The sequence below is a fragment of the Lynx rufus genome, unplaced genomic scaffold (assembly GCF_022079265.1).
Source record: "Lynx rufus isolate CCGP_SWC_20201006 ecotype Redwood Valley unplaced genomic scaffold, mLynRuf1.p SCAF_2, whole genome shotgun sequence".
Lineage (NCBI taxonomy): Eukaryota > Metazoa > Chordata > Mammalia > Carnivora > Felidae > Lynx > Lynx rufus.
This window is the reverse complement of record NW_025814834.1, coordinates 181,865,047-181,884,827: the sequence shown is the minus strand read 5'-3', so window position 1 is coordinate 181,884,827 and position 19,781 is coordinate 181,865,047. Positions and strand designations below refer to the sequence as shown.

At 35.5% G+C, this 19,781-nt stretch overlaps 1 protein-coding gene across 3 annotated transcripts in view; it reads right to left on the bottom strand.

The window, feature by feature from the left end:
* The window catches only part of FAF1 (Fas associated factor 1), a 520,107-nt gene that overhangs the window by 432,481 nt on the left and 67,845 nt on the right, over positions 1-19,781 (bottom strand). For all 3 annotated transcript variants that reach the window (XM_047085885.1, XM_047085886.1, XM_047085887.1), the window contains exon 2: positions 17,722-17,790. In XM_047085885.1, coding sequence (XP_046941841.1) covers positions 17,722-17,790 — 69 coding nt within the window. The remainder of the gene's footprint in view (positions 1-17,721; positions 17,791-19,781) is intronic.

Genomic DNA, 19,781 nt, shown 5'->3' with positions numbered 1-19,781 from the left:
ATGCACTGTGGATTCTAGCTTGAATCTTGAACCAAAATAAGTACACTAGTAAAATATCTAGTGATATTCAAATAAGGTCTATAGTTCAATTAATAATATTGTACCAACAGTAAAATAGTACTATTGTGATAGTATGGTACTAAAATTACCAATAGTACTGTACCAGTTGTACTAATTGTTACCACACCAACTATACTGTGCTGTGTTACCAACTATACTGTAAGATGTCAATGTGAACAGAAGTTGGATAAAGGGTATCAAGAACCCTGAAGTATTCTGCAACTCTTCTATAATTTCTTAACATATTAAAATATCCTCACGTTCTACACATACTGTTATCAGTCATTATATGTTTTAAAAATATTCATCCTCTATGCATTAGATCAACCACTAAGAAAAAAAATAATAAATCACAAATTCAAGCCAGGTACTTATGAGAGTGCTATTAGACTTGCCATATCCCTAAAATACAGACCTCTGCCTATAAAGACTACTGACCTGACCTTTAGAAATATACCTCAATTTTGACATTCAGAAAAAGATAATAAACTTCCTGGTTTAAAAAAAAAAAGCCAACATGTTAGCAATAATGTGGTAATACATTAGGACTACTCAATTATCTTCAAAGATTTCTTCTACATAGCTGTTAGCCATAGATTAAAGGTATAGCATAATGATTTTCCAAGCTATATCCATGAATCAACATGTACACTTAGCCATAAAGTATATCCTTGCACACTCTAGGTGAAAGTCATCCTAATTCTTTCAACAATATTACCCATTCTCTTTAAACCTGTACATGTATATGCACACTGTTTGGGTAAAGGGAAGAGGAACAATGTAGTAAAGGCACAATAACAGATACAAAGCTTCAGAGACAAGTGTCCTAAGAGAAGAGGCTTCTAGATAATACAAAGGATCAGACCTCAAGTGAGCCTCAAAGGAAGGATAAGGGGTATGCCTGGGTGGCTCAGTCGGTTAAGTATTCAACTCTTGGTTTCAGCTCAAGTCACAATCTCATGGTTCATGAGTTTGAGACCCACATCATGTTCTGTGCTGACAGTGCAGAGCTTGCTTGGAATTCTCTCTCTCCCTCTTTCTGCCCCTCCCCTGCTCACTCTGTGTGCGTCCCTCTCTCAAATAAATAAATAAATAAATAAATAAATAAATAAATAAATTTATTTCTTTTAAGAAAAAGGGAAGATAAAATCTGAATGATCAATAAGGAAAAGGAAAAGCATAAGCTTAGCAAAAGGAATGCTTAAGGCATGTTGGAGATTATAGGCTAATTTGGCTGTATAAAGTCATACATGCTCTAGACTTATTATGGAAGCTCATCATAATGAATAGGGAGGGTTAAATGGAAGAGGGCTCTCAACATTAAGCTACAAAAGATCACCCAAATTCTGTGACAGAGGTATTCAAAGAACAACTCCACTGTTCAGTTTCCTGTAACTAAACTAGATATAGACAAAACATAGTTTACCTTAGAATACCTTGGTATCTGAAGAACTATGGAACTATGTTTTTAAGACATAGAGCAAGTATGTTTTGTACAGAAACCCATGCAAAAGAGAGAAAGAAGTATTAGATGATTACACCAAAATTACCAAAACATCAAGCTAAACAAAATACAAACCAAACAAAAAAAATCCAAAAATGGATTATTAAAAGAAAATTAAGTTGCTGAAAGTAGGTCTTAAGCATTCTTATTGCAAAAAAATTTTTTTAATAAATTAATGAGAATGAAGAAAATGAGAAGCTATGGGGCTATAAAAGGAAATATAAATTTTTATGTGAACATATTATTTTAACTGCCTCTTCCTTAAATACAGAAGTATAACTAAAATTTTTAAGAAGTTATATTATTGCTAAGTAGCAAAATTTTTAAAAACTGTCAGTATAAATATGAAAACAGGAATTCTAAGTGCCATTATTTTTCTTTCCTAAGCACACACTGATTTATGTCAGCTGATCCTAGAAACCAGCAAGAGGAACTGCAAGTCATCACACTTACAGGTGTGCTAACCAAAGACACTGCTGCAATTATATTTTGTTTAAAACAATTCAAGTAACAGAAATAAATTAGTTAAGTACCATATAAGAATATGTGGAAAATATACCCATTTTTTAAAATCAAGCTAACCTGTAGGTTAGCAAGCTTTATAAAATATCAAGATCAGGGGCACCTGGGCAGCTCAGTCAAGTTAAGCATCTGACTTCGGCTCAGGTCATGATCTCACAGTTCATGGGTTCGAGCCCCGGGGCAGGCTCTGTGCTGACATCTTGGAGCCTGGAGCGTGCTTCAGCTTCTGTGACTCCTCCTCTATCTGCCCCTCCCCTACTTGCATTCTGTCTGTCTGTCTGTCTGTCTCTCTCTCTCAAAAGTAAATAAAAATTTTTTTAAAAAACCATCAAAATCAAAATGCATCCGACAGAACTGAACAATTTTAAAAACAAAACCATTTAAATTTTTATTTTCTTTTAAATGTTCAAGCCTTAATTAAGTAGCATATACTACTTCTTTCATAACTAGCATAAAGCTTTTAGCTTAGTTTCACAGCAGTGAGCTGACTCCTCATGATTTCAATTAGTTTAACTGCATGTTCTAAAACATAGGTTAAACAAGTATACTAGAAATCAAAAAACAATAAATATTAGCCAGAGTTTCAAATTTCATTCAACAAAATATTCACACAACAAAATGTTCATTCACACAACAAAATATGGGCACATTATTAACTAACCATAAATTAACACACCACTTTTTTACTAGGTCTTAAAGTCTCTAAACTTTTACCTAACATAGGTTTTACAAAAGAGATGTTTGGGTCATGCAAGGAAGTAACTCTAGAATGAGATTATATTTAAAACAAAAGTAGTACAACATGGAGCAAAATCTAATGAAAAGATAAGCAGAAAGTCAAGTTGCAGTCAGGGGTAAAAACGTAGACATCAAACAGTTATGTTTTGATCATGTGAACCACTGCTGAGGTTAGTAAACTGACAATTTCATGTTTGTAGAAATTTAAGTATTCTTCTAAAAGGCAGAATTCTTTCACATCCACTTAATCACACTTTAAATAGCAGTAGTCCTTCACTGTACTTAGGCTGTCTCCTGAGATGGAGAACTGATGAAAAACTTCAGACAGGTTGGGTCATGTGAAGAGCTTTCTTTATGGTAGCACAACCAGATTAGCACAACCAGAAATAAACAGAAGGAGAAAAGGACAGAAAGGATTTGTTTTCAGACATATTACTTAAAAAGCTGCAACAGAAGACCATCTAAATGTTATTAGAGAGATAATTAAATCAGCCCAATCATATTCCTTGGTATCTGAGTTATCCTCCCTCTTTCTTCAAACTTTATATTTGCCAGGTAAGGAAGAGTACTAGCAATAAGTCTTTTAACAGCAAGTACTTGTCAAATATGCAAAAGATGGGGATGGAAAATAGACTTAAAAATTAAAGTGTGGGGGCACCTGGGTGGCTCAGTCGGTTTAGCATTCAACTTTGGCTCAGGTCATGATCTCATGGTTCGTGAGTTCAAGCCCCACATCAGGCTCTGACAGCTTGGAGTCTCTAGCCTACTTCAGATTCTGTGTCCCCCTCTTTCTCGGCCCTTCCCCTGCTCACACTCTGCCTCTCTCACTCTCTCTGTCTCAAAAATAAATAAACAGAGGTGCCCGGGTGGCGCAGTCGATTAAGCATCCGACTTCAGCCAGGTCACGATCTCGCGGTCCGTGAGTTCGAGCCCCGCGTCAGGCTCTGGGCTGATGGCTCAGAGCTTGGAACCTGTTTCCGATTCTGTGTCTCCCTCTCTCTCTGCCCCTCCCCCGTTCATGCTCTGTCTCTCTCTGTCCCAAAAATAAATAAACATTGAAAAAAAAAATTTTTAAATCCTATAAAAAAAAGAAAGAAAAAAGAATAAAAAAAAAAGAAAAATAAACATTTAAAAAATTAAAAAAAAAATTAAAGTGTGCTAGTAAGAAAAGCAGTCAAATAAGCATTTATTAAACAAATATCATGTGCCAAGACAAAATTAATAAGAAACACAATCCTGGGGCACCTGGTGGCTCTTGGTTAAGTGTCCAAATTCAGCTCAGGTCATGATCTCATGGTTCTTAAGTTTGAGCTCCACATCAGGCTCTCTGCTGTCAGCGCAGAGCCTATTTCAGATCCTCTGTACCTTCTCTCTCTGCCCCTCCCCCCACCTCTGCCCATTCCCCACTCACATGCATGTGCTTTCCCTCTCTCTCTCTCAAAAATAAACATTAAAAAAAAAAAATTCAAGCACTTTCTTCCAGAATCTTAGAATCTATTTGAAAAAAATGCATAAATATATTTAAAGTACCACTAGGTAACCAAAGCAAAAGTTCTTTCACTTGACAATATGAAATTAGTTGTGAATGCTGGAAAGGAAAATATAGCAGTAAAGAGGAGATAGATACACACACACTGCTATGGAAAATTTAATACCATGACTTTAAAGGCATGAACATTTTTATGGATTGACAGACAAGAGTTCAGAATCACAGCTTTACTTCTTATCAGATGCACAAGCATGTACAGTTTACTTTCTTGGGCCTCAGTTTCTCATCTATAAAAAAAAACCTAATACCTACCTATCCACCTTTTGGACTGCTCTGAAGATTAAATGAAATAATGTAGGTAAACCACTTGACGTAATACCTAGCACAAAGTACACCCTCAATAAAAGGGAAGATGATAGAGATGGAATGATAGTCAAATTACAAACTGAAAAAGTGAAAACTTCTGTAGAACAATGGGCTTATGGTCCCTCAAAAAGAAGGAAAACAAAGAAGGCTATAGCAGAGGAGAAATTAATATGAGATATTCCTTCACAATAACTTCTCTTTTGTCATAGCAAGGATCTGTGCAAGTATAAGCCAGTGTCTAATGGCCATTGATGAAGGGCAGCACTCAATGCTTGGCTGCTTTCTGATGACAACAGAGACTCATTATATCACTGGCTAAACTAGTTCATTCATAAAACTGCAGGTGTTCAAAACACTTGTATAAAGTAGAAAAGCAGTACACACTCAAGGAACTCTACAGCCACATCCTGAGTAGGGTAGCAAAAGAAATTTTCCTAAGGAATTTTAGGGTAATCATTAAGATACATTTCTTCAAAAGTGAAAATTGGTGTAATAGAAAGATCTCAAAGCACCTCAATGAATCTGAAGATGAGACAAATTATGTGCATGATAATTTTCCTTACGTTTGACTCTTCAGTGTTTACCACTACATACAAGCTTCTATTAATACAAATCTACCAATGAAGACTAGTAATAATGATCCAAAAATAAATAGGAAGATTTGTTTCATTTTCGCATTAATTTGAAACATGTAAAGATAAATACAAGCACTCTGAATAGAGTCTTTCTTCAGCAAAACAGCTTTGTCAGCACAGGCAGAAAACTAGAGCAGAACTATTGTGCAAAGTTCAAAAATCATTCCCTAAGAGCATAGAGTACTTAATATGTAGTATGGCCAGGTTTACTTTTACTTTTTTTTTACTTTTACTTTTCATGTGGCACTGGGTTATCAAGTATATGTCAAATATCTTTCCCTAGATCTCCTTGAGCTTATTAGAAATTTTATTTTATTGAAGGAGTTTCATATATACAGACCTGTGAAACAACTGGCATAGCATCTTGTCCTGCCATTATCTACATTACAAAGTTGTTAAAAAGATTAAACAAAATGGTATGTATACAAGTATTCCAAACACTGATGAAGTTCTACTAAAATTTTTGCTTATATTACTATTCATATTTGATTTTTACAGAATCTTAACGGGAATTAGAACATAAATCAATTTTTCATAAACATTTCATGTATCAAGGGATCTTGAATGTAATTTAACCCAAACTCCTTATTATATGTAAAAAAAAGTTCAGAAAGAAGTAACTCAGCTTAGACCATACTCAATAAAAGAATGACAAGAGATTTGAAAAGCCAGCCTCCTGATTCAAGATGAATACAATGGGTTTTCACTATAGTTAACTGTCTCACATTTTGGTTACTCACAATTAACACAAACTATATAGATTTCTATTCTCCACTGGCACAAATTCTTCTGTACTGAAAACAAAAAATGAACACTGGGTCAAATCTGGAGCCTACATTAAAATTTATAGTGATTACATAGCATGCTTCCATGCAATCTTTGTAAGAGATTCTAATTCATTGGCAGTAATTCTTCCTTATGTGCTCATCTTTCTGGATATAAACTGAGAAAATACTCATCTGCAAGGAAGGAAATCAACCATAACAACGTTAATCTCTTAAATGTAAGTGAAAACAAGGTGAAAACTCAGTCTGAGGTAGATGGAGGCAGGCAGAGTAAAACTACAGTCTTCATTTCAAGTAAAACAGTAGCTCGAAATACTGCCTAACAGAATTAAAGTTCATGTGGGGTGGTGCCTGGGTGGCTCAGTTGGTTAAATGTCTGACTTTGGCTCAGGTCATAATCTCATGGTTTGTGGAATCGAGCCCCTGTCGGATTCTGTGCTAACAGCTCAGAGCCTGGAGCCTGCTTCAGATTCTGTGTCTGCTCCTCTCTCTGCCCCTCCCATGCTCATGCTCTGTCTCTCAATAATAAATAAAGGTTAAAAAAAGAAGAATTAAACTTCATGTTATTTTGTTTTCAGAATTTTTGCATATATAACCTACAGTTACCCCAAAATAGAGTCAACTGGGGAGTACTTAGAAAAGGGTTTGGAAGCACTAGTTTGTGAATAGCAATATAATGAAAATAATGTACAAGATCGGGGTAAGTGACTAATAACTAAAATTCCTGGGACTCAGTGATATTTTCATACAGAATATGTAATTTGTGTCTACATCTATAAAATAACAAAAATAATTGCAATCATTTTTCAAGAAGTTATTCCCATTTGAGTATAATATACATGTATAAGAAACCAGATGTCTTATCAAATTTTCAGTACACTTATCAAAGTCAGCTACCATATATTGTTACTTTATTTAAGATCCTACTCCATCTAGCATAAATCTGGATAAACTGTAAACACTCAGTACTGATGTAATGGGCTTTCTTAAAATCATCATAATCCCAAACTGTGGTACCTAACTCACATTTCTCTACCCTTCTCTAGCAAAATGGGCACAAAAACACGGGAGAAGTTGAACTGGTATATACAGGAAATCTTAAATATAGATATGTCCAAGGTTTAAAACTCAAATTATGCAAACTGTTCCATAAGGCCCATAAAATATAGAGCAGTGATAATCATAATTTAGAAAGATAAAATACACTGCACAGGCAAAATACATAAAACACCATATAAAAAGTGCCATGATACCAATGAAAAGTTTGAACTAGTAGTAAGTTATTCAAAATGTTCAAGTTTCATTTTTTAAAAGCATAAACCTTGTATAAAAATAGGACAATGAGAGAATGTATAGAATATAGTTACACAGCACAGCAAATTTTTACTGTGGATACAAGTGGATTATTTGCAGAGAAAAGCCAGTTAGGACATATATTTCAAAAGAAACCCAAAGATTAAGGTTATGAGAGAGATCCTGATGCTTTTGTGTGGGCCCGAAAAAGTGTGAAATTACATTTCTGCAGAAATTTAACACCAGTGTTTTTAAGCCAAGTGCTATTACAATATTTTCCAAAATCAAATAACTGAGAAATAGTTGAAGAAGAGTACTTGTGCCACGCAATTATTTAACACTACCTAGGAAAATTGTCCTTTACAATATTCTAGATAGAATGGACTGAGAAAAAGGCAGAATCAATTAATGTTTTACCCATCAAAGCTAAAGAACATGGACCAACAGAAAGAACATTAGGAAAGAGTTTACATTCATTTCCTGCCCCCTCCCCTTGGCACCACAACTGGTAATTTTCATATGAAAGACTTGTACTCCATTACTCTAAGCCCACAACCTCACTTAACTCCATCCCATATTCCTTTCATCAATACCACACAAGATTAGCTTGGTGGGATTTTTAATCTCAAACAACAATTTATATCAACCTCTCCAAAAGACACCCTAAAAATACACAAACTAAATAATGCACGTGAGATTGCAAAAAAAAAAACTTCAAGACAAGAAACCTGCAGACATTAAGTTCCTGACACTTTCCATCTCCATAGAAATCATGGACATGTCATCTATACAGTGCTTTGATAAAAATATAGCACAACAGATTGGGAAGATATGGTGGCAGAGGAGGACCCTAGGCTTGCCTCATCCCACAAATACAACTAGATAACTATCAAATCAACCAAAATGCACCAGAAATTTATCTGAAGACTGGCAGAACAAACTCCACAACTAAAGGAAGAAAAGAGGCCACCTCGAAGAAGGTACAAAATGCAGAGATGCAATTTGAGAGACAAACAGATCATGGCAGCTGTGGTGGGGAGAGCCCCAGTTGCAGACAAGGGTGAGAGAACAGGATACAGGAGAACACATGGAAAAACGAATCCCCACAGCAATTGGCTTGGAAAGTGTCAGGGCCCAAATTTCAGGAGTTCTTGCAACCAGCAGGGGTTTAAGCCTAGAGTATTAAAGGTCAACATTCTTTGCTCTGAGAGCGCTCAAAGGACACTGTGGCTGCTCTTGAAGAGAAAGCAGGACAAACAGCCTATGGACATACAGCATGGAAACTGTTCTGAAGAGAACCTGAGGCAGTGGGGAGATTATTTGCTCATCTTGGAACATGTCCCAGAGAGGCAGCATTCACAGAGAGACCCTGCTGGAAACAATGGAACTGGCAGATACCACTTCCCCCCACCCACCCCTCAGCATAAGCACAGGGCCACCAGCAGGAACAAGCACAGTGCCGACACTTGCTACCTAACTTGCTTAAACCAAGCCCCACCTCCCCATATTTCAGAAGAACCATCTTCCCAATCACAATTGCCTCAGTCCCAGTGGGGTGGCCTCTCCCCAAGAAGACCCACCCAAAACCCCTGCCAACACCATGACGCCCACCCAGGAGTTTTGCAAGGCCTTTCTTCCAGTGGTGGCATCTACAGGTCTCATTTCATTAGCAGACCAGAGCATACCTAGTTAAAACATGCCATATTCAGGGGTACCCAGGTGGCTCAGTCAGTTAAGCATCTGACTTCAGCTCAGGTCATGATCTCATGGTTCATGAGTTCGAGCCCCATGTCGGGCTCTGTACTGACAGCTCAGAGCCTGGAGCCTGCTTCAGATTCTGTGTCTCCCCTCTCTCTGCCCCTTCTCCGCTTGTGCTCTGTCTCTCAAAAATAAATAAATGTTAAAAGAAAAAAAAAATACCACCTTCAGGCCAAGGACCAAACACTGCCCAACCCAGGCAAAGAGAGCCTCTGCAGACAACTGGCCTGAAGGATAAAGTGATCAGGACAAAACAACAGAGCACATGCAGCGCTCATGGGGACATTTCTGAAAGCGCCAGGCCCTAGGCAAATAGGATACACTACACTGCAGGACACTTCTTCATAAAACCATTACCCTCAAGAAAAGGAAATGTTGATGACTTTCCTAACACAGAGAAAAGGGAACAGAGACTTAGGAAAAATAAGAAGACAGGAATTTGTCCCAAATGAAAGAATAGAATCAGACCACAGCTGCAGATCTAAGTGAAACAGATATAAGTAACATGGTTGATGGAGAATTTAAAGCTACTTACTGAAATTGAGAAAAAAGTGGTAGACATCAGTGAGACAATTAACCCAGATAAGGTATAACATAGCAGAGATAAAGAGCTAAATAATCAAAATGAAAAATACACTTGATATAATGAACAACAGGATGAAAGAAGCAGAGAAATGAATTACTGACCTAGAAGACAGAATAATGTATAGTTATCTAGCTGAACAAAAGAGGAAACAGAATTATGCAATACTGGAATAGACTTAAGAAATTCAGTGACTCCATCAAACATAATGATGTTCATTTTATAGGAGCCTAGAAAGAAGAGAGAAAAGGGGGGAAGAGAATTTATTTGATGAAATAGCTAAAAACTTCCCTAATCTGGGGAAGGAAACAGACATCCAGATCCAGGAGGCATGGAGAACCCCCATCAAAATCAAAAAAAGACCCACAAGACATACTGTAATTAAAATGACAAAATATACCAATAAAGAAAATACTAAAAGCAGTCAGATAAAAAAAGGTACATACAAAGGAAACCGCATAAAGCTATCAGCAGATTTCTCAGCAGAACCTTCCAAGCCAGAAAGGAGTGGCATGATATATTCAGAGTGCTTAAGGGGAAAAACCTGCAGCCAAGAATACTCTATATAGCAAGGCTATCATTCACAATAGAAAGAGAGATAAATAATTTCCCAAACAATAACTAAAGGAGTTTATGATCACTAAACCAGTCCTGCAAGAAATATCAAAAGGGACTCTGAGTGGAAAGGAAAGAGAAAAAAAAAAAAAGACAGTATAAAGGTAGGAAACACAAAAGTAGTCAAAGTGAGTATTCTTGTAAAAAAAAAAAAATCAGTCAAGGAAATTACAATATAAAAGTACGTAGCATATGATACCATATACCTAAAATAGGGGGAGGAAAGGAGTAAAGAATGAGTTCAAACTTAAACAACCATGAATTTAATATGGATTGCTATATGCAGAAGATATTATATACAAACCTAATGGTAACAACAAATCAAAAACTACTAATACACATACAAAGAATAAAAACAAAGAAATCCAAATGTATGACTAAAGAAAACAAGGAACTCATGAAAGAAAGACAAGAAAGGATCAGGGAAAATTTTCAGAAACAACCACAATACAAGCGATAAAAAGGCAATAAATACATTTCTATCAATACCTACTTTGAATATAAATGGACTAAATGCTCCGATCAAAAGACATGAGGTGACAGAATGGATTAAACAAACAATGGCCCATGTGTAGGTTGCCTACAAGACTCATTTTAGACCTAGAGACACCTGCAGATAAAAAGTGAGAGAATGAAGATGCCAAAAGAAAGCCAGAGTAGCAATACTTATATCAGACAAAATAGACTAAAACAAAGTCTGGGGGTACCTGGGTGGCTCCGTAGGTTAAGCATATAACTCTTGATTTCAGCTCAGGTCATGATCTCACAGTTTATGAGACCAGGCCCCATGTCAGGCTCTGTGCTGACAGTCCAGAGCCTGCTTGGGATTCTCTTTCTCCCTCTGTCTCTGCCCCTCCCCCATTCATGCTGTTTCTGTCTCTCTCAAACTAAATAAATAAACTTTAAAAAGTTTGGCTAAAAATAAAAAATGAAAGTAATAAGCATAAATAAGTAAAGTTTAAAAACAAAACAAAGTCTATAAAAAGACAAAGAAGGACAATATATAATAAGAAAGGGGACAATCCAACAAGATATTATAATTGTAAATATTTATGTACCCAACATGAAAGCACCCAAATACATAAAACAGTTAATAACAAACATAATTGATAAATAATAATAATAATAATAATAATAATAACAATAGTAGTAGGGGACATTAATATCCCACCAACATCAAATAGGTCATTTAAACAGAAAATCAACAAAGAAACAACGGCTTTGAATGAAACACTGGGCCAGATGGATTTAACAGATATATTCAGAACATTCAATCCTAAAAACAAATACACATTCTTTTCAAGTACACAAGGAACATTCTCCAAAATACATCACATATTAGGCCGCAAAACAGGCCTCATCAAACTTACAAAGAGTGAAGTCATACCATGCATCTTTTCTGACCACAAAGCTATGAAACTAGAAACCAACCACAAGAAAAAAATCTGGAAAGAGCAGAAATACAGAGAGGTTACATAACATGCTACTTAATAGTGAATGGGTCAACAAATAAATAAAAGAAGAAATTAAAAAGTACATGGAAACAAATGAAAACACAATTCAAAACCTTGGGAGGCAGCAAATGTGGTTCTAAGAGAGAAGTTTATAACAATACAGGCTTACCTCAAGAACCAAGAAAAATCTCAAATAAATAACCTAATGATGCACCTAAAGAAGCCAAAAAAAGAACAAAACCTAAAACGAGCAAAAGGCAGGAAATAATAAAGATTAGAGCAGAAATAAATGATGTAGAAACTTAAAATATAATAAATCAATGAAACTAGGAGTTGGTTCTTTGAAAAAAAAATCAATAAAATTGATAGACCTCTAGCCAGATTTAACAAGAAAAAAAAGGAAAGGACCCAAATAAATAAAATCACAAATAAGAGAGGACAAATAACAATAGATATCACAGAAATACAATTATAAGAGAACATTATGAAAAACAATATACCAACAAATTGGACAACCTAGAAGAAATGAATAAACAGAAACAAAATGGAAACAAAAATACATAGAAATTTGAACAGACTAATTACCAGCAAAAACACCGAATCAGAAATCAAAAAACTCCCAACAGGGCTGCCTGGGTAGCTCAATTAGTGGAGCATCCAACTCTTAATTTTGGCTCATGTCATGATCTAGGGTTGTGGGATCAAGCCCCACATCAAGCTCTACACTGAGCATGGAGCCTGCTTAAGATTCTTTCTCTCCCTTTGCCCCTCTCTCCCCTGCTCTCGCATGCATGCTCTCTCTCTCTCCCTCTCTCTCTAGAATAAAAAAATAAATAAAAACATTAAAAAAATTTTTTAAACTCCCAAAAAACAAAGGTTAAGACCAAATGGCTTCACAGGCAAATTCTACCAAACATTTAAAGAAGAATTAATGCCTATTCTTCGCAAACTATTCCAAAAGATAGAAAAGGAAGGAAAACTTCATTCATTCTATGAGGCCAGTATTACTGATACCAAAACCAAAGACACCACAAGAAAAGAGACCTAGAGGCCATTATCTCTGAAAAACACAGATGCAAAAATCCTCAACAAAATATTAGCAAATAGAATCCTACAATACATTAAAAATATCATTCACCATAATCAAGTGGGATTTACTCCTGGGATGCAAGGATGGTTCAATGGCTCAACAATCAATGTGATACATCGTGTTAGTAAGAGAAAAAATAAAAACTATGATCATCTCAATAGATGCAGAAAAAGCATTTGACAAAGTACAACATCCATTTATGATAAAAACCCTTAACAAAGTAGGTTTAGAGGGAACATACATCAACATAATAAAGGCCATATATGACAAACCCACAGTTAACATCATCCTTAATGGAGAAAAACTGAGAGCCTTTCCCTTCAGGTCAGGAGCAACACAAGGATGTCCACTCTCACCACTTTCATTCAATATAGTACTGGAAGTCCTAGCCACAGCAATCTCACAACAAAAAGAAATAAAAGGTATTCAAATAGGTAAGGAAGAAGTAAAACTCTCATTATTTGCAGATGACATGATACTGTACACAGAAAACCCTCAAGATTCCACCAAAAAAAACCGCTAGAACTGATACACTCATTCAGTGAAGTCACCGGGATACAAAATCAATCTACAGAAATCTGTTGCATTTCCATACAACAATAATGAAGCAGCAGAAAGAGAAATTAAGAAAACAATCCCACTTACAATTGCACCAAAAATAATAAGATAACTAGGAATAAACCTAACCAAAGAGGTAAAAGACCTGTACTCTGAAAACTATAAAACACTGATGAAAGAAACTGAATATGACATAAACAAAGGGAAAGGCATTCCATGTTCACGGGCTAGAAGAACTAATACTGTTAAAATGTCTACACCCAAAGCAATCTACATATTTAGTGCAATCCTTATCAAAATACTATAAGCACTTTTCACAGAACTGCAACAAACAATCCTAAAATTAATATTAATTTTAATATTTTAATATTAATATTTTAATACTAATACTTAATATTAATATTAATTTGGGGTAACAAAATACCCCAAATAGAGCAATTCTGAAAACAAAAGGCTAGCTGCATCCCAGTTCCAGACTTCAACTTATATTACAAAGCTGTAGTAATCAAAACAGTATGGTACTGACACAAAAATAGAAACGTAGATCAATGGAACAGAATAAAAGTCCAGAAATAAACCCACAATTATATGGTCAATTAATTTTTGACAAAGCAGAAGAGAATATCCAATGGGAAAAAGTCTCTTCAACAAATTATGTTGAGAAAACTGGACAGCTACATGCAAAAAGCATAAAACTGGACCACTTTCTTTCACCATACACAAAAATAAATTCAAAATGGATTAAAGCCCTAAATGTAAGACCTGAAACTATAAAAATCATAGAAGAGAGTACAAGCAATAATCTGTCTCACATCAGCCAGACCGATTTTTTTCTAGACAGATTCCTTGAGGCAAAGGGAAACAAAAGCAGAATTAAACTACTGGGCCTTCATCAAAATAAAAAGCCTCTGCACAGCAAAGGAAACAATTGATATAACTACAGGCAACCTATGGAATGGGAGAATATATTTGCAAATGACATATCTGATAAGAGTTAGTATCCATAATACATAAAAAATTGATACAATTCCATGCCCAAGAAACAAATAATCCAATCTAAAAATGGGCAGAAAACATGAACAAACATTTCTCCAGAGAAGACATCCAGATGGTCAACAGACACATGAAAAGATGCACAACATCACTCAATTCAGGGAAATGCAAATCAAAACTACAACCAGATATCACCTCATGCCTGTAATAATGGCTAAAATTAACAAAACAGGAAACAACAGGTGTTGGCAAGGATGCCAAGAAAGGGAACCCTCTTGCATTCATGGTAGGAATGCAAACTGGTACAGCCACTCTGGAAAACAGCATGGAGATTTCTCAACAAGTTAAAAGTAGAGGGGCACCTGGGTGGCTCAGTCGTTGACTGTCAGATTTCGGCTCAGGTCTTGATCTTGCTTGCGGCTTGTGAGTTTGAGCCCCACATGGGGCTCTTTGCTGACAGCTCAGAGCCTGGTGCTTGCTTTGGATTCTGAGTCTCTCTCTCTCTCTCTTTCTCTCTCTCTCCCTCTCTGCCCCTCCCCCACTCAAGCTTGCTCTCTCTTTCAAAATAAATTAAACATTAAAAAAATTTTTAAGTTAAAAATAGAACTACCTATAATCAATCTAGCAATGGCACAACTGTTTAACCAAAGGATACAAAAACACTAATTCAAAGGGATATATACACTCCAATATTTACAGCAGCATTGCTTACAATAGCCAAATTATGGAAGCAGCCTAACTGTCCATTGACTGATGAATGGATAAAGCAGACATGGTGTATATATATATACAATGAAATATTATTCAGCCATAAAAAAGAATAAAATCTTACCATTTGCAATGACATGGATGGAGCTACAGAGTATAATGCCAAGAGTAATTAAGTCAGAAAAAAAACAAATACCATATGATTTCACTCATATGTGGAATTTAAGAAACAAAACAAATAAGCAAAGGGGGGGAAAAAAAGACACACACCAAGAAACAGATTCTTAATCATAGAGAACAAACTAATAAGGGTCATCAGAAGGGAAGTGAGCAGGGAGGAAGTGTGAAATATGTGATGGAGATTAAGGAGTGCATGTGTCATGATGAGCAGAGGGTGATTAACAGAAAAACTTAAAAGAAAAAAAGAAGGAAAGAATAAAAATACGTTTAAAAGAAGATTGTATCATTGTAAAAGCATGGATTTCAAGTCAGACCATAATTTCAAGCATTTGTAAACTTTGACAAGTACCAAAGGTGTTCTTTGAACATTTTTCTTATATGAAAAATAAGGAAGCTCTGGTTTAATGAAATAGACAATCTCAAAAATGTACATATTAATGCAACCATCCTGGAAGGCAACTGACTATAAATATCCAAAAACTTAAATATATATATAATTTGACCCAGAAATTCACTTATGATTTGAATTTATTCAGTATCTTCTAGGAAAATAATAGGTTACAGACACCACGATGTTCAACAATATTCTCTACAGTAATGTGTATATTAGCAAAACACTGCAAAAATCCTAAATGTCTAACAGCATAGGACTGATTGGTAAAATTATGCTACAACCATCCCTTGAAATACCATGCAAACATTAGAAGAACATTAAAAAGAATAAGCAGTCACATTTATTTAGATAAAGACATTCGTGATACGCTGTTGTGAAAAATGCAGATTACAAAACAGGAGGACTAGAACTAACTCATCTGTATTTAGAAAAATTTAATCACACAATTAAAAGAAAACACCCTTGCATAATATACTAGAAAATGTTAAACAATTAGTTGTACAAGCTGAAAATAAAGATTTTTCATATTTTGAGTATAAAAATTAAAAGTAGTAAATCTTCACAAAACACATAGATAATTAATGGTTGATTATATAAATGCATGCATGGACTTGAACATAGCTGGATATCTAATCTCAGCTCTCTAAGCCCACATCTCAAGTTTTTACCTCTGAAAATTAACACTTCTTCAAAATTGTAATTTGGACTTTTTTAGGATTTCAAAGGCACTGAGGGACACCTGTGTCATCCCAACACAACCAGTATTATTCCAATACTGTTAAACAATTCATGTTTATGAGGCACTTGGGTGGTTCAATTGGTTAAGCATCTGACTTCGGCTCAGGTCATAATCTCACAGTTGATGGGTTCAAGTCCCACATCGGGCTCTGTGCTGACAGCTCAGAGCCTGGAGCCTGCTTTGGATTCTGGGTCTCCCTCTCTCTTTGCCCCTCCCCCACTCATGCTCTGTCTCGGTCTCTCAAAAATCAACGTTAAAAAAAATTTTTTTTAAACAACTCATGTATAGTTTGCTTCTCAATTGTAAATAAATTACAATTCTGTAGTGCTGTGTCCGGACTTGATTTATGAGTTACTGCCTCCCACCATTCAAAACATTAAACCACTTCTATAATAAACTGTCTGAAGTTCACTAAAAAAAATTTTTTTAACCACACAAGAATGTCACTTCTTTAATAGCTTTAGAAAGGGGTGATCAACAGTGAGAGCTCCAGGAAGTGAGGAGGAAACATCAAATAGAATTATTCTGACATTTAGACATGTCTGACTTTTCTCTCCTACCAAGCATCTCAATCAAAATATTACAGGGGAAGAGGAACCTTAATACACAGTGAGAAGAGAACAACTTTAAGAACCATATAATTATCTAAGAATTCATAATAATTTAGTAATTTAATACTGAACTAAATATGAACTTCATATTAAAGATAAGACATTTAGATTTTGTGCACTGAGATTAAAATTATTAATGGCTATGGTATGCTGAATCATCTATAAGGAATGTTAAGGACACTGAAAAATTAATAAAATTTGATTACTGGTCAGGGAAAGAAAAAATTCTTGAAATAATTCTGAGGAAACAAATACTGTATGATCTCACTTTTATGTGGAATCTAAAAGAAAATGGAATTCACAGAAACAGATTAGATTGGTGGTTATCAGGGGTAGGGCAGAATGAAGGTGGTCAAAAAATACAAATTTCCAGGTATAAAATGAATAAATGGGTATCTAATGTACAGCAAGGCAATTAGAGTTAACAAAACCACACTGTATACTTCAAAATTGCTAAAAGAGTAAATCTTAAAAGTTTTTATCACACACAGAAAAGTAACTGTGAGATGACAGACTAACCTTATTGTGTTGATCATGTCAATATATATGTATATCAAATCATCAGGTTATACACCTTAAATTTATATGCTATATGCCAATTATATCTCAACAAAGCTGCAAAAAAGAAAAAAAAAGAAGTACTTACCACTAAGTCCCAATTATTTTGTTCAAGCAATGTAATAGCTTCATCAATGTTTTCAATGCCAGTACATGCCTGGAAACAAAGTAAGAATTTTAGATATGAGTTTGCGAATGGAGAGGTTAATCTTAAAAAGGTAAAGAGCATAATGTGTAATTTAAGTTTGAAAACGTATGTGAATAAAGCCAAGACACTAAATGCCTAACACATCTTAGCATTTTACAAATATGGTTTGAAAATTAATTACAAAGTAAATTTACACTGCACTGAAATAAAAGACAATGAAGCAGTAACAGAAAGTTATGTTTAAATCTTGAGCTTTAGAGCCTAGAATAATCTCTAGATTTCTAACTGCCCAGAGCTTTTATTAAAACATTTCTGATGACAACCATGTAAAAAGAACTTCAACCCATACCTATACAAAATGTAACTCAAAATAAATAACAGATTTAAAGTAAAACCTAAAACTATTAAAACTTCTAGATCTGTGCTTTCTGATATCGTAGCTACTAGACATACATGGATAGGGAGTCCCTGAAATGTGCCTCAACTGAGTTAAGATATGCTGTGTGAAATACACGTGAGGGTGGGAGTTAGAACAAAAATTAAAACGTAACTTCTTTATTTTTAAGGGGCGCCTGGGTGGCTCAGTCAGTTAAGGGCCCAACTTTGGCTCAGGCTGTAATTTCACAGTTCATGAGTTCAAGGCCCACTAGGCCCACATCAGGTTCTACACTGACAGTGCAGAGCCTACTTGGGATTCTCTCTCTCCCTCTCTATTCCTCCCCAACTGCACCACAGGCCCTCACTTTATCTCTAAAAAATAAAGAAGCTTTTAAAAAAATTATTAAAAGAATTAATAATAATTTTTCAGAGCGCTTGGCTGGCTCAGTTGGTAAAGCATGCAACTCTTCATCTCAGGGTTGTAAGTTCGAGCCCCACAGTGGGTGTAGAGAGACTACTTAAAATCAAAACCTTTAAAAATAATAATGTTTCTATTAAATGTGTGTTGAGATGACCATTTTGAACATACTGGCTTAATTAAAACATAATTTTTTTAGGTTTATTTATTTGGGAGAGAGCTTGCACAGCATGGAGCAGAGAAGGAGACAGAGAATCCCAAACAGGCTCCACAAGGTCAGCACAGAGCCCAATGTGGAGCTTGAACTCATGAACCACGAGAGCATGACTTGAACCAAAATCAAGAGTAAGACACTTAACCAATTGAGCCAACCAGGTGCCCCATTTTACTTTCTTAATACTAAAGAAAGGATACTAAAACCTTTCTAGTTACATTTATTAATTCCATTCTAATTTTAGTGCTGAAAACATATGAAGAATCTAAGAAATCTTCAGGAGCTTTAGACACAACAGCTAAAGTAAAGCCCAAAAATACTGATAAAATGGACTTCATTAAAATTAAGAATGACTGCACTTTGAAAGACACTGTTAAGGTTATGAAAAGCCAGGCCACACACTGGGAGAAAATATCGGCAAAACACACCTAATAAAAGATTAATAACCAAAATATAAGAAGAAGTCTCAAAACTCAATTAAAATAAATAATAAAGAGGCACCTGGTGGCTCAGTCGGCTGAGCAACCGACTCTTGATTTCAGTTCAGGTCATGATTTTAGGGTTCGGGGGTTCAAGCCCCACACTGGGCTCTGTGCTGACACTGCAGAGCCAGCTTGGGATGGTCTCTCCCTCTCTGTCTGCCCCTCTCCTGCTCATGCTCTGTCTCTCTCTCTCCAAATAAATGAACATAATTAATAAACAAATGGATGGATGGATGGATGGATGGATGGATGGATGGATGGCAAAAGATTTCAACAGAAACTTCCCCAAAGAAGATACACAAATAAATACACATGAAAAAATGTTCAACAGCATTAGTTAATAGGAATATGTAAAACAAACAGAGATGTCACTTCGATACATTAGAGTGTCTAAAATCCAAAACACTAACATCAAGTGATGGTAAGGATGCAGAAGAACCAGAAGAACCACAACTCTCATACACTGATATATGTATTACATAAGAATCTCAAAATTATATGGCCACTT